General features: G+C 48.3%; 1 protein-coding gene across 3 annotated transcripts in view; it reads right to left on the bottom strand.

The window, feature by feature from the left end:
- BEND2 (BEN domain containing 2) overlaps positions 1–14,709 on the bottom strand; it is a 44,844-nt gene extending 30,135 nt beyond the window's left edge. The window contains exons 1-2 of one of the 3 annotated variants that reach the window (XM_074993773.1): positions 14,665–14,709; positions 9,524–9,685 (exon numbers count right to left, since the gene is read on the bottom strand). In XM_074993773.1, the coding sequence (XP_074849874.1) occupies positions 9,524–9,685; positions 14,665–14,689 (187 nt within the window). In that variant the 5' untranslated portion in view covers positions 14,690–14,709. Of the gene's footprint in view, positions 1–9,523; positions 9,816–14,664 lie in introns of those variants that run through there. The other 2 variants (XM_074993765.1, XM_074993781.1) reach the window with 2 other exon arrangements.
- Between the last annotated feature and the right edge of the window lie 473 nt (positions 14,710–15,182).

The following is a 15,182-nucleotide window of genomic DNA, read 5'->3' as shown; positions in this document are numbered from 1 at the left end:
GGCCTGGAGTTGAAGATGGCATGCCATGCACGAAGGGCTGGGGGTGAAGAGCCTTCCCACGAAGGTTGAAATGCCTATTCTACGAGGAGCTGATGGAGTTGAAAATAATGCTCCTTGCAAGTCTGGGGCTTGAAACCCTTGTAGATTTGGAACTTAGCCTGAAGAGCTTCCTCCAGACAAAGAAGACAGGTGCCATAGGGGTTGCTCATCAGCATAGACTTCAAGCCCTGAAACATTTTTTCATTTCCCAAACTCTTAGAGGTGACGTGGGAAAAGAAGGGAGACACTTCCTCAACCACTGACTGCCTAACACTAACTAGAAAACAATGGCTATGTTGAAGAATTATTTACAACTATTTGCACAAGAGCAAGCTAAGGAGACATGGTCCTAGCAACAAGTACTCTACCACAGTTCCAACAGCCTACAGGAGCTATTGAAGGGCGGTTGGGTTGGCAGGCTCCACACTAGTGTCACTCCAAGGAGCTCCTCAGCCAACCTGACAGGTAGAAGCTAAGGTAAAACCTTCCGAGTTGTACATGTAGCGCACACACACCTAACTTGAAAAGAGATGAACAAGAACTTGAAGAACATAGGGTAAATTAAAAAAGGTTCCTTGCAACACAAACAATGTAAAAGATTGTTTTCTGTTTCAGACACACACACAAACACACCCCACCCTCGCCTGCTCTGCACTGTCTCAGCAAATGGCAGACCTCACCAATTTCACCTCCTAGGCAGTGAGAATGTATCTCATCTCTTCATTCTGATCCTAGTACCTTCCATCTAGACACCTGAGGTCCCACAAATCATAAGACAGCTCCTTTGTGCTGGAAGTTCTGTTGCATCTCTAACTACATCATCATCAAAAACAGTGACAGTACAAGTACATATAAATTCTATGCTAACCTTGCTAACACACCAGGATCAAAACTGACCATACACATAAAATTCTTGGAAACCTTACAATAACCCTTTAGCAAATTTTACTGAGCATGTGCAAATGGTAATTTCCTGTATCTTGGAACTCCGCCAGAGTTTTCATAGGGAAAGCAAAAAGCACATCCTTCAACCCAATTTTCCTGCCAAATTTCTAGTTCCTGCCTCAAATCCCAAAAGTAGAATTCGTTTAAGAAAAAAGCTGGAGCTAAGACAATATTAGCAGAACTACTTATTTCTGCTTAATTTCATTATTTGTATTACTAGAACACCAAGAAGCTATAGTCTTAGATCAGGACCTTATTTTCCTAGGTGCTGTACAAAAAGACAGTCTCTGTCCAAGATCTAAGTATAAGATAAGGATCTACGGATATAGACAAACTTATGGGAGAATACAAGGAAATAAGACAATATTTGTTAGCATGATAGACAGTGATCTCAGCACAGAGGTGGTTTAGCTGCTGTCAATATTTTTGCTGGCATCACAGCAGATCATTGTTTTAAGAAGGGATTTGAAAGAGAACAACGAAGTGGTTTTGCAGATGTGTATGACGAGCTCTTCCCAAGGATGAAGATCAGCATGGAAGAAAAAAGAAAATAGCTGTTTGAAAATTAAGAAGTGGGCAATTCAGGCTGGTATCATTGGCTGTTCTGAGGCAGGAATCAACAACTTTACGGTGAATGAGAGGCAATAGGCAGGGACAGGATAGGACATGCAGGGCTTTGCAAATGCAGACAAGCAACTTATGTTCTTATACAAAACAGAGGCACCCACATAGGTATATGAGGACAGCGGTAACTAGAGCTGTAACAAGGGTGAGGTAATTGAGGCACTTGCCTTGGGCGCGTGTGCGTGCATGCACACACACACACACCTTTCAACTGGCAGGTAGAACCCCCTGACTTTATACCTTGCTAAAACCAGCTGAACTCACAGGGGGTTTCCTTTTCTGGTGAGGCTCCTATTTTATTTTCCTGGCATGTGGTGAATCTGGCTCACAAAGCCGGCAGCAACGCCATTTTTAAAAGCCAACTAGGCAGCTCTGAGCTGCATGTGGCTCTTTAAGGAGCCAGTTGTGGCCCCAGATGCTGCTGCTTGACTCCTTCTCTGGCTCCCTGTCCAGCCACAGTGAAAGGGTAGAACTCAACTTAATTGGCTTAATGTCCAGCAGGAGGGATCCTGCAGTTAAACCAAGTCCCATTATTTTAATATAGCAGGGCAGGGAAAGAAAGGTTACTCACCGTAGTAACGGTGGTTCTTCGAGATGTGTCCCCGTGGGTGCTCCACATTAGGTGTCGGGCTCGCCCGGCGCCGCAGATCGGATCTTCCAAGCAGTTTCTGCCGGACCGCGCATGCGCCGGTGCGCGCCGCTCCCCCGCGCGCTCCCGGCCATGTGCGCGATCCGGTCCCCGCCAGTTCCTTGACCAACCGCCTCGGATGCTCCTGCAAAACACTAAACAGAGATCCGGAGCGGGGAGGATGGGCGGGTAGTGGAGCACCCACGGGGACACATCTCGAAGAACCACCGTTACTACGGTGAGTAACCTTTCTTTCTTCTTCGAGTGTCCCCGTGGGTGCTCCACATTAGGTGACTACCCAGCAGTAACCCAAGATAGGAGGTGGGTAATCGGATTATGTGCAGCTTGTCCCCGAGAGGACCGCTGCCAAGAGACGGGTATCCTCTTGGAATACCCTGTGAAGGGCGTAATGTTTGGCGAAGGTGTCACAGGATGACCAGGTCGCCACTCTGCAAATGTCTTTTAGCGCAACGCCCTTGAAAAAAGACTGTTGATGCTGCCACCGCCCTAGTGGAATGAGCCCTGGGCGTGGCCAGTAAAGGAGTCTTGTTGAGTTTGTAGCACATTTTTATGCAAGATACGATGTGCTTAGAGATTCTCTGCGAAGAGAGACATTCTCCTTTTGATTTGGGAGCGATAGAGACTAGGAGCCTATCCGTTCTCCGGAAGGACTTGGTCCTGTCCATATAGAAAGCTAGCGCCTGCTCACGTCCAGGAGGTGTAGGCGCACCTCTTTGTTAGAGTTATGAGGCTTTGGATAAACAAGGGTAAACAATAGGTTCGTTAGTATGAAACTCAGAAAGAAACTTTAGGAACAAAGGCTGGATGCAGCCGTATGGTTACCGCCTCCTTGGAAAAACAGCGCAGGGCGGCGTTGCCATAACTGCCTCAAGCTCGCTCACCCTGCGAGCTGACGTGATTGCGAGAAGAAAGGTCGTCTTCATCATAAGGAGGCGGAGGGAAACCGTGGCCAAAGGCTCAAACGGTGGTCCCCTTTTCGCATTAAGCACCAGGTCCGAGTTCCACAGAGGTGGAAGCGGTTTCTGAGGGGGGGTATAGGCTTACCAGCCCTTTGAAGAACCTGGTAACCATGGGATGGGCGAACACCGTGTGCCCTTCCTCTTCGTGTCTGAACACCAAAATGGCGGCCAGGTGGACCTGAAACGAGGATAGCGAGAGTCCTCCTCTCTTGAGGTCCAGTAAATACTCTAATATCACAGCCATAGGCACCGAAAGGGGGCTAGCTGTTTGGTAGAACACCATGCCGTAAAGCGAGTCCATTTCTGCTTGAAGGTCTTCCTGGTGGAAGTCCTCCTGCTACTTTCTAGGACTTGCTGCACTTCCTCCGTACATGTGCTCTCTAGGGAGCTAAGCCATGGATTAACCACGTTTGTAGTCGCAGGCTTTGGGGGTGCGGATGCACTATGGACCCCTGGGCTTGCGTGAGCAGATCCCGCGCCACCGGAGGGGACCTCAGTGGCCGGTCCGACATGCGCAGGAATAGGGGGAACCATTGCTGTCGATCCCACGTCGGGACTATCGGGATCATTCAGGTTCCTTCCCTCCTGGCTTTCTGCAACACTTTGTGGATGAGCACTGTGGGAGGGAAAGCGTAAAGCAGGGGGCCCCTCCATGAGATCGCGAAGGCATCCCTCAGGGACCCCCGTCCCAGTCCTGCCCTGGAGCAGAATTGTGGGCACTTCTTGTTGTGCTGAGTAGCAAACAGGGTCTATCAGGGGAAAAACCCCATGCGTGGAAAAATCGGTTGCAGCAGATCGGGACGGATCTGCCACTCGTGCGTGAGTGCGAAACGCCTGCTCAGCTGGTCTGCCTTCACATTGCGAGCGCCTGGTAAGTACGAGGCTTTCAAGGTTACATTGTTGGCGATGCAGCAGTTCCACAACCGGACTGCTTCTACACATAAGGCACGGGACCGAGCTCCTCCTTGCCGATTTATATAAAACATGGTGGAGGTATCGTCTGTACTGATCCCGACTACCTTGCCTTTCAGTTGGTCTCGAAAGTGTCTGCAGGCGTTGAACACTGCTTTGAGCTCCAGTATATTTGTGTGCAGTGACTGCTCCATAGAGGACCACAGCCCTTGCGTCACCTCTTCGCCCATGTGTGCTCCCCACCCTATGAGGGGGGCATCTGTAGTAAGAAAAACCAATACGTGTGGTTGGTGGAAGGGTACCCTTGTTAGCAGGTTCTCTGGGTTTACCCACCATTGCAGGGATTTGCGCACCTCCGTTGTGGGCGACGCCATCCTGTGAACAGTGTGTGCTGCCGGTTTGTATACGCTCGCCAGCCAATGCTGCATGCTGCGCATGTGTAACCTGGCGTTCTGTTGTACGAAACGTTGCTGCTGCCATGTGGCCCAGCGGCTGTAAGCACGTCAGAACCGGCACCATAGGGCTGAAGGTGAAGCCTTGCGCGAGGGAGCCGATGGCCCGAAAGCGAGTCTCTGGTAGATACGCCCTCGCTGTAATAGAATTTATGCGTGCCCCTACGAACTCTATGTCCTGTGTGGGGTCTGTCTTTGATTTTGTCAGATTGATAAGCAGGCCGAGCGAAGAGAACGTGCCTGCTGTGACACATATTATGCGTAGTACCTCCTCCTTTGAGGCCCCTTTGAGTAGGCAGTCATTCAGATACTGGAATATAAATACCCCCTGTCTGTGCAGGTAGGCTGACACCACTGCCAAGGTCTTGGTGAAGACTCTGGGGGCTGAGGAGAGCCCAAACGGTAGGACCTTGTAAGTCGAGGGCTGCGAACCAATCTCCATCGTCTAGTGCCGTAAGGATGGAGGCGTTTGTGATCATCCGAAAACGTTGCTTGCGCAGGTACCGGTGAGGCCTCGAAAATCTAAGATGGACCTCCCCGTGAGGAAGTACCTCGAGTAGAACCCTCTCCCTTGCAGTTGCTCCGGCACTCTTTCCACTGTCCCTACGAGCATGAGATGGTCTACCTCCTGCTTGAGCCTCGCTACATGGGAGGTCTCCTGGAGGTGGGGCCCCGGGTGGAGGTCATGGCGGTGGGAGCAACTGGGAGGGGATGGCGTACCCCGTGGCTATGATCTCCAGCACCCATGTGTCTGTGGTGATCCTTTGCCACTGGTTATAAAATGGTCGGATGATGGCCTTGAGCACTGGTTTCGTGCCCTCTGGAAGCGAGTCCATGAGGGAGGTCAACCTAATGTGGTTGTTGAAATTATGGTTCGCTAGATGCGCTGCGTAATTTGCCATTGGCAACAGTAGCGTGGAGGAGGAGTAGACCTTTCTGCCCAACAGCTCTAGCTTTTTGGCATGTTTGTTTATTCCCCCACGTTGCGACGACTCCGCCACCAAAGAATTTGGTTGTGGGTGGCTGAACAGGAACTCCATGCCCTTCGTGGGCACGAAGTATTTTTTTTTTTTTTTTTTTTTTGCTCTTTTGTGGACAGGCGGAATAGTCGCGGGAGTCTGCCATATCATAGTGGCAGGCTCCAAGATTGCGTCATCAGCGGTATTGCTATTTTGGAGGAGGCCGGAGGTCTCAGATTTTTGAGGAGCTTATGGTGTTGCTCTTGCACCTTTGCTGTCTGGAAGCCTTGCGTGAAGGCCACCCTCGTAAAACAGCTCTTGGAACTGTTTGAGATCGTCCGGAGGATGGACGCCCCCCCGGGGCCGTAGCCTCATCCGGGGAGGAAAGCGAGGAACCGCTGGGGTACGTCTTTCTGGACCCTTCCGGTTCCTGCTGATGATGGTACACCCTCTCACTAGAGGTGTGCGAGGAAAAATCTCGGGGTTCCATAACCAGTCCCCCCTGAGATGCTTAAGTCTCTGTCCCCGGTCACAATTGCCCTTGGGGGTACGAGATCGTTCGTAGGGATCTTTCCCTAGTAGATTGCCGATGGTGTCTATGCCGTGCGTGGTAGGGGCGACCACGGCAGTATAAGCACTGGTCTTGGGAAGGTGACCTAGACCACTCCCTTGGTGCATACCCTTTGCGTCTGGGGGAGGGAGACCGTCGAGACCCTGGAGAGAGCGACTTTGCCTAATAGTCCAGCGGTTCAAATCCCAGGAAGGGTGGAGGTGGTCCCAGCCAGGGTGAGGCTGGTTGCAGAAATGGAGAAGGGGGCTCTGGGTAGGCCAAGGAGGGGGGGGACCCCTGCCTTCTAGTTGGAGTCTGCAACATAGCGGAGGGCTGTGAGAAAGCAACTACACAGCCCTGTGCGGAGAGGGGCTGCAATGCCTCCTCTTGTGTGCAGTCTTCCCCCTCCCTTGAGGAGGTAACTCCGCCCCTGACATACAGGGGATCCCGGCCACGTCCGCACCGAGCTCGGCACACTCGAAGTCGGTGCCGCATGTGCGGTGTCCTTCGGTGCCGGCAGGCTGCGTGCCTGCGCGCTCTGCACCGCCGGTTTTCCGGGGGTAGGTGGTACCGGCGCTTGTTTAGCCGCCGCCCTGCCTGCGGTGCGGGGCGGCTGGCTGATTATCGAAGGGTGAGCCGCTTGCACGTGGCTCTCCGTGCCGCCGCCGATCAGCTGTTGCTGCGGCTGGGGGCTGCTCGCTCCTCCCGTCCCGCTCGTTGTTGCTGCCGGCAGGGATCGGGCTGGGGGGCATACAGGGCATTCCGGCTTCCGCACCGAGCTCGGCACGCTCAAGGGCGGTGCCGCACGTGCGGTGTCCTCCAGTGCCGGCAGGCTACGTGCCTGCGCGCTCTGCACCGCCGGTTCCCCAGGGGTCGGTGCCGCTGCCTGCGGCGCCGCTGGTACCAGCGCTTGTTTAGCCGCCGCCCTGCCTGCGGTGCGGGGCGGCTGGCTGATTATCGGAGGCTGAGCTGCTTCCACGTGGCTCTCCGTGCCGCCGCCGATCAGCTGTTGCTGCGGCTGGGGGCTGCTCGCTCCTCCCGTCCCGCTCGCTGTTGCTGCCGGCAGGGATCGGGCTGGGGAGCATACAGGGGATTCCGGCCCCGTCTGCACCGAGCTCGGCACGCTCGAGGGCGATGCCGCATGTGCGGTGTCCTCCGGTGCCAGCAGGCTGCGTGCCTGCGCGCTCTGCACCGCCGGTTCCCCGGGGGTCGGTGCCGCTGCCTGCGGTGCCGCCAGTACCGGCGTTTGCTTAGCCACCGCCCTGCCTGCGGTGCGGGGCGGCTGGCTGAGTATTGGAGGCTGAGCCGCTTCCACGTGGCTCTCCCTGCCGCCGCCGATCAGCTGTTGCTGCGGCTGGGGGCTGCTTGCTCCTCCCGTCCCGCTCGCTGTTGCTGCCGGCAGGGATCCGGCTGGAGATACTTTCCTCCGTTTCTGCGCTGATGGGGTGAGGGAGGCAGCTTTCCTTTTAAGGGCCCCGGAGGGTCCCTCCTGCTGCGGCCGCTCCGGCACTTCTGGCTGGAGGGCCTTGTCAAGAAGCAGCATTTTTTTTTTTTTTTTTTTTTTTTTTTTTTTAAAGCCTGAAGAGGACATTGTTGGTGAGTCTTTGTGTTTTTAAGTGGGTACTTAGCACCTTCTTTGTGCCGTTTTCCCCGTCCGATGGTCTGCCTTAGCCGGAGGGCTGATAGCCCTAGCTCCTGGCCTCCGGCGCTTGTTACTGGGACTGGCTGAGCTGTCCCTCTCCTAGCTTGTTCGTTGTTGGTTTTTTTTTTTTTTTTTTTTTTAACAAAATAACAAACGGCTAGCTTATAGTAGCCTAAGTGCCTGAAAAAACTTTAAGAAAAAACAGATAAAGCCATTGAATACACTACTTGGCCTTAGCCTAGTTGGATTCCGTCTGCAGCCGACGGCGGTTAAGAGGAACTGGCGGGGACCGGATCGCGCACATGGCCGGGAGCGCGCGGGGGAGCGGCGCGCACCGGCGCATGCGCGGTCCGGCAGAAACTGCTTGGAAGATCCGATCTGCGGCGCCGGGCGAGCCCGACACCTAATGTGGAGCACCCACGGGGACACTCGAAGAAGAACTGCCTGCGCTGCAGGTAGGGGAAGGGAGTAGGAGAGCTGGGGGAACTGTGCAGAGGAGGAGGAGGAGGAGGCAGCAGCTTGGAGTGAAGGAGATAGAAATCTCTGGAAAGGAACGAGTGGGTCTCTTTTTTGATGTTCTGATTCTGAGGGGCAAAGATTCCTTAATATAAAGAAGAGATCCCCATGCGGTGTGGCTTGGCATGGATCAGGTCTAAATGATCTATAAATCTGATTATAGATGCTTACATTATCTTTTTAAATCTAAAATTAACTTGTTTGTGTGTATGTTTCCCATTTTAGCCTTGTAAATAATTCACTCAGTTAATAAATTTTGGTTTGGTTTATTATAGGATTGGCAACATGCATTGTCTGGTTTGAGATTTGAGTACAGCTGACTCGGGTAAGTGACTAGTCCTTTGATGGCCCCAAATAAATACTTTTCTGATTTTTGATGTAAACTGACCATCTATAACAGTCCAGGTTGCTTTGGTGTTCTTGACGTTTATACTTGTTCCTGGGTTAGTGAACGCTAATCATGGAAAATACAGTCACTTTGGGATTCTGCCTCTCTTGTATGACATTTGCTCAGGAGATTGGCACTCATGGTTGTGAGCCACTCAAAATATACGACACAGTTATCCGCTGAAAACAGGAACTTATAATGGGGATAGGATCAGACATCCTCAAATGTAATAACTGCCAACTCCTATTAAGTATGGCAGCTATCTTTAAAAATAATATCCACCCACCATTTGGGGGGGCTACAAAACATCCACCATCCTCTCTCCCTCTCTCTCTGTGTTGATTCTGATACAACAGTTAAATTACCTTCTGAGACTTGCGCTGATGTTCATCTGTGACTACTGGTTCACAAACAGATGAACTGGAATGTTTATTCAGCTGTATTAAAAACAAAACCCAAAACACACTCTCTTATAGCAGGCAAGATGTGGAAAACAAGAGATAACAATGTGTGGCTAAAGGCCAGTTTTTCTGGGCAGCCAGGCTTCTCTGCTCTAGTGAGGTTTTATTCCAAATTCTAAGATATACCTCTCACAAAGATGTTATTTTGAACAATGAATTCTTGTGCAAATACAAAAAAAAAAATTTTAAAGCCTCATTTCCATTGAGCTCACCATTAATAGAAAAGATTCTGCAAGGGAAACTGATTTTAAAGTTGCTTGTTTTTAAACAAATAAATTCAAAACTATTATCTATTTATAAGTAGCTTTTTTAAGGTTTTGGAATCACGCAGAACAGAAAAAGGAATGGACAATACAATGTTAAAGACACAACGACTGAGCACTCTGGATAATGGGCATAAACTGTAAGAACAATTAACTGCATTTACCATATGTAAGTTGACTCACGTAACGATCATCATTGTTGACTTGAGCATTTTGTTCCACTGACACACAGTCTTGTGGGGACAGTCCATTTTCCACATCTTCAATTTCAGAATTTTCAATTATCACAGCTTCAACATCATCCTCAACTCTCATGGAAACATAATCTAAAATCATGTACAGAAAGAAAGAAGTCTGAAAAACCATTCTACACACCATTCTGACGGCTGTAGCACATTAATCACAACTAGTATTACTCACTTATTGAGCTGTACAATACTTGACTTAAACCTTTATGCTCCACCCAGAGTACAGGTCACCTACAAGTCTCCTCCACTTCACTCTGTCTCACTAAAAGCTAAGCTGTTGTACAGTTTTTTTAAAGCCTCCACTAAAAACCCATACTATAGCTTAGCTGTAATTAAACTATTTCAGTGTTTAAGAGTTAAGTCACCTTCCAACACCTGTGTTGTATTTCTAAGTGACATTTACAAGGGAGAAGCTTACAAAGCAAGTTGGGTGAGATTTTTGAAAGTACTCACATTGGCCTAACTCTGTTTTTGCAAACCGGCAACTGTTAGGCCAACCAGTACTTGTGAAGATCTCACCCTTTACGTTTAAATATTCAGTGGCACTGAAAATGGGGATTCATTATGAAAACATAATTACAAAGATTTAGGCTCAATTCCATCAGTGTAAATCAGTGAAAAATTCCATACTTACTTGTTACAGCATGGGACATACTATGGTAGCATTTGAAACAAACCAGGAATGGCGTCCCAAAAAGAGGGACACTGTGGGAGCATACAGAAAGACAAGTGCCCTGTCCCAAAAGGCTTACAGTCTAACTGTGACATGCCAAAAGTTTACACAACTGCAGTAACTGCTTTTGGTTCAGAATGTTTGCACTGCAGTTAAATCTTGCGTTTGCTTTATTTTGGGAAAATAAAAATTACACGCAATACTACGTTAGACGAATGATGAGACTGAAAAGTTAGGAAGTGTCAGAATTCAGGCTGTTTGTGCAAGTGTCACTCAGCTTGCTAGTGTAGGGTATTACTCTTGGGGGAAAATAAAAATTTTGTATGCAATATTTTAAAATGTTGCAAATTTTATTTGTCAAAATAACACTACATAATTGTGTCAGTTTCAATTATGTTAGTAATTTATTACAATATACCTGTCAACAAGCATTCTCTGTAACAACACAGGCACATACAAAAATTTCCCCAAGAATAGAGTAAAAAAAACACGACAATCCAGTTCCTGTTGCTCTGCCCCTTCCATCTGTCCTCAGACACATAGACAACCTCTACTTCCAGTTGTAGTGTCTCGCAGCCAATACACCAGAACCCCCCTCCTCTCAGGGCCCAGTTTTACAGCTCCCTCTAGCCCAGACATCCATCCCCTCCCAACCTCCATCCAATACCCACCCTCACATCCCCCAGAACACAGGGATCAGAGTTTCCTGCAAGCTGTCGTCTCCTTCCCTCAGGATGGACTGGGAACTGTTGCTGCCAGGATCCCTCTTAATCCCCCTGCCCCCCAGAAGTGCTTTCTATATGCCTTCTGAGCTCTGTTGGGTCCACGAGCCCCTTGTGGCACCCCCATAGCACTGCATTTTATGAGGAAAGGAAATTCTGCACATTCACTATTACAGTAGAACCCCCGACTTAAGCAGGGGTTGCATTCTCGCAAGTTCCATGTAAATCAGATTTCTGGCGCAACATGTGGGGAGCCAGGAAACTGAACAGGGCACCAGCCCTAGTTGGCTTTCTGGCTCCAGTGAGTGGAGGAGAGCTGAGGACCAGGCAGCACATCGCTGGTCAATGTCCTGGCCCTGGGAGCCAGGCATGATTTTTTTTCTCTCCGGCCTCCCCCAGCTGGGAGAAGCCATGCTGGGCAGACAGCTACAGAGTGGCTTCCACTTGCACTTAACAAGTCATGCATTTCAGGAGTTTACTGTAAGTTTCTGTAAAGTTCTTGCACTGTGCAGTGGTGCAAGATTCTCCCAGGAGTAATATGTATTATGATACAATTTTTAGCCTAATGCTATTTTTCCACAATACCTCTACCCGAGTTAGTGCATAACATGCCCTATGCTCTAGGAATGAGTCAAGGTTGTGTAATTAAGAAGGCTCTTTGCCCTCTACTCCTATCCAACAATCCCACCCCAACTGATCTAACACCTTTCCCCTTTGCTGCTGTCCAATTATCTCACAGTGTTCTGATCAAACCAAAACTAGGATATTCCCAACAAAAGTGCTTCAATAACACAATTGAGTCCTATCCACTCTTGCAAGAGCAGATCCTACAACAACAGTACTTGGGCACTATCCCATTAATAGTACGGTTGTCAGTTAATTACAGTTAACTCATGCAATTACATTAAAAAAATCATGATTAAAAATCACAGTTTTAATCACACTGTTGAACAATGTAGGATACCCAATGAATTTTATTAAATATTTTGGATTTTTTACATTTTCAAATATATTGATTTCAGTTTCAACACAGAATAGTAAGTGTATGGTACTCACTTTACAAAATTTTATTAGAAATATTTCCACAGTGAAAATACTCCATTTTAGTCCTGTTGTGTAATCTATTGTCACAGCACAGTAACAAATGTAGATTGAGTGTAGTTGTATAACAAAAACAAAACCCTGTAAAACTTCAGTGCTTACAAGTCCATTAAGTCCTACTTCTTGTTCAGCCAAATGCTAACGTTCACAAGCATACGTTTAAAGGAAATAATGCTGTCTTCTTCTTATTTGTATTGTGACCTGAAAGTGACAATAGGAATTCACATGGCAGCTGTAGTTGTATTTAGGTGCCAGATTTGCTAAACAGTCATATGCCCCTTCATTCTTTGGCCTCCATTCTAGAAGACATACTTACATGCTGCTGATGGTTGTTTAAAAATGCATTAATTAAATTTCTGTCTGAACACCTTTGGGGAGAACTGTATGCTTCTTGCTCTGGTTTAATCATATATTTCATGTTATAGCAGCTTTGGATGATGACCCAAGCACATATTGTTCATTTTAAGAATGCTTTCCATGCAGACTGGACAAAACACAAAAAAGGTACCAATGTGAGATTTCTAAAGACAGCGATAGCATTCGATCCAAAGTTTAAGAATCTGAAGTGTATTCCAAAATCAGAGAGATGAGGTTTGTCATCTGCTGTCAGATGTCTTAAAAGAGCAACACTTTTATACAGAAACTACAAAACCCAACCCCCCCACCCCCAAAATAGCTCTCTGTTGGTGGCATTGACCCATATGATGAAAATGATCATGCATCTGTCACCACTATTTTTGATGATTATCAATCAGAACCTGCTGTCAACATGGATGCATGTCATTTAGAATGGTGATTGACGCACTAAGGGATGCATGAATCTTAGTGCATTTGGCACAAAAATATCTTATGTTGCCAGCTACAACAGTGCCATGTGAATCCCTGTTCTCACTTTCAGGTGACAACAACGAACAGATAGCATTATTGCCTACAAAAGTAAAATACCTGTTTAGGTGAACAAGATGTAGAAATTAAAACTTCATATAAAAATTGAATTGTCTTATTTTTGTATATAGTTATTTTTGTACATAATTCTATGTTTGTAAGTTCAACTTTCATAGCAAAGAAATTGTGCTACAATACTTGCCTTAGGTCAGAGGTTGGCAACCAAAATACAGTAAACCCCTGATACATGCAATGTCAACTTGCACTAACACGAGTTGAAATCCTGAGGTTCCCAGAGACTGGGGACTACTGGGAGTGCAGCTCTTCCATCAGCTCTCCGCTCCAGCCCCCAGCTCCCACTGCTGCGGGAGTTGGGGACTGGAGTCAAGTGGAGCTGGTGGGGGTTCTAACTCCCTCCCAACTAGTAGGAAACTGCTACTGTCAGGGGTGTCAGGCTGACTCTTGCCACCCCTGACAGGAGTGGTTTCCCAGTCCTCGGGAGTAGTGGGGAGCTGGGAACCAGGTGGCAGCCTGGCTCTTGGCTTCCCTTCACTGACAGGAGCCAGAAAACTGACCAGTGATGTGCTGGTCAGTTTCCTGGCTTCCACCAGTGGAGGGAAGCTGGGAGCTAGGCTGCCACCCAGTTCCTGGCTCCCACAGTGGTGGGGAGCTGGGAAACTCACCAGCACTGGTGCCCTGGGCAGTTTCCCAGCTCCTGCAAGCCCAGCTGGTGCACTGGTCAGTTTCCTGGCTCCCACAAGCCAAGGGGAGCCAGGAGCCAGGCTGCCGCCTGGTTCCCAGCTCCTCTCAACTTGAGCAGAATTTGAGTTACATGAGCTTGCACAGGAATGCAACCCTTGCAGTACTCGGGGGTCTACTGTAGCAAAAAGAGACATTTTTTTCAAAGTCAGTAAAAAATAATTCAAGAGCTGCACTGTATGTGAATGAGACAGTCCTTAACATCAAGCCATACTTTCTGTGACCCATTTTAAGAACTGCGCACACTATTTGTAATGCAATACGTTTACTGCGGAACATTTATGAGCTTTTTACCTATTCTGTTTCCTCACACTTTACATGTGTGTTTGTACCACTATATTCCTGACTTTCTCTCATGAACACACTTTAATTATGCCAAATTTACTTCACGTTTAATTAGTTTTCTTTCTTATAACATGTTGCCCTTCACAACAGAAATTCCACAAGCTTCCTTTTCCTTTTCAAAATGAAGACTTTTTTAGCAACATGATCTAAACCAGCAACAAAGGGTCCTGTGGCACCTTATAGAGTAACAGAAAAGTTTTGAGCATGAGCTGTCGTGAGCACAGACTCACTTCATCAGATGCTGGTCTTGGAAATCTGCAGGGCCAGGTATAAATAAGCCAGAGCAAGGGTGGGGATAACAAGGTTAGCTCTGTCAGCAAGAGTGAGGCTTACTACCAGCAGTTGATCTGGAGGTGATCTAAACCAGTGGTTCCCAAACTTTTTGGCATCACACCCCCTTTTGGTTTTTGAGAAACCCTCATGATGCCCCACCTCTTTTTTTCCCCACGGGCCAGGCACCCCAGCTGCCTGTGAGCTGCCTACTTGAGCCCCTCCCTTCCGTCAAAGCCAGGCACCGCCAGCCCTTCATTTAACCCCATCCTCCTCCTCCCCCACAACCCACATTCACTCACCTTTGCAGGAGGCAGCTAGCTCCATGTGGGCCTTCGCCAGCTGCCTGCTTTTTATAGCGGCTGCACCGGGTCGCCCATGTGAAATGGCAGGGTCTGAGAGCTGGAAGCAAGGGACAGCTTTTTCTTCAGGTGGGGGGAATGACTGCGGGGTGGGGCAGCGCTGGGTTGCCTCAGACCCCATCTGGAATTTCTTCATGCCCCCCCAGGGGGTCACACCCCCCAGTTTGGGAAACCATGATCTAAACACAGGTACAGTGTCATATTCCACAATGAACTGCAAATATTAAAGTGGGAGTTATCTAACCTTAAAACGATCCCATATAATTTGCTATTTAGATATGAGTTGTTCATTGTTGGACTTTTAGACGTTCACTGTCTAGCAAAAATAATCAGGAGTGTTTTTTTAAACAAAAAAAAAACAAAACTTTGCAATTATAGCATTGTGAGCCACAAAAAAATCCTTAAAGAGCCACATGCAGCTCTGGAGCTGCAGGCTGCAGATCCCTATCTTAAGTGAA

The sequence above is a fragment of the Carettochelys insculpta genome, chromosome 1 (genome assembly GCF_033958435.1).
Source record: "Carettochelys insculpta isolate YL-2023 chromosome 1, ASM3395843v1, whole genome shotgun sequence".
Classification (NCBI taxonomy): Eukaryota; Metazoa; Chordata; order Testudines; family Carettochelyidae; genus Carettochelys; species Carettochelys insculpta.
The sequence above is the reverse complement of the archived record's forward strand: the minus strand, read 5'-3'. Positions and strand labels throughout refer to the sequence as shown.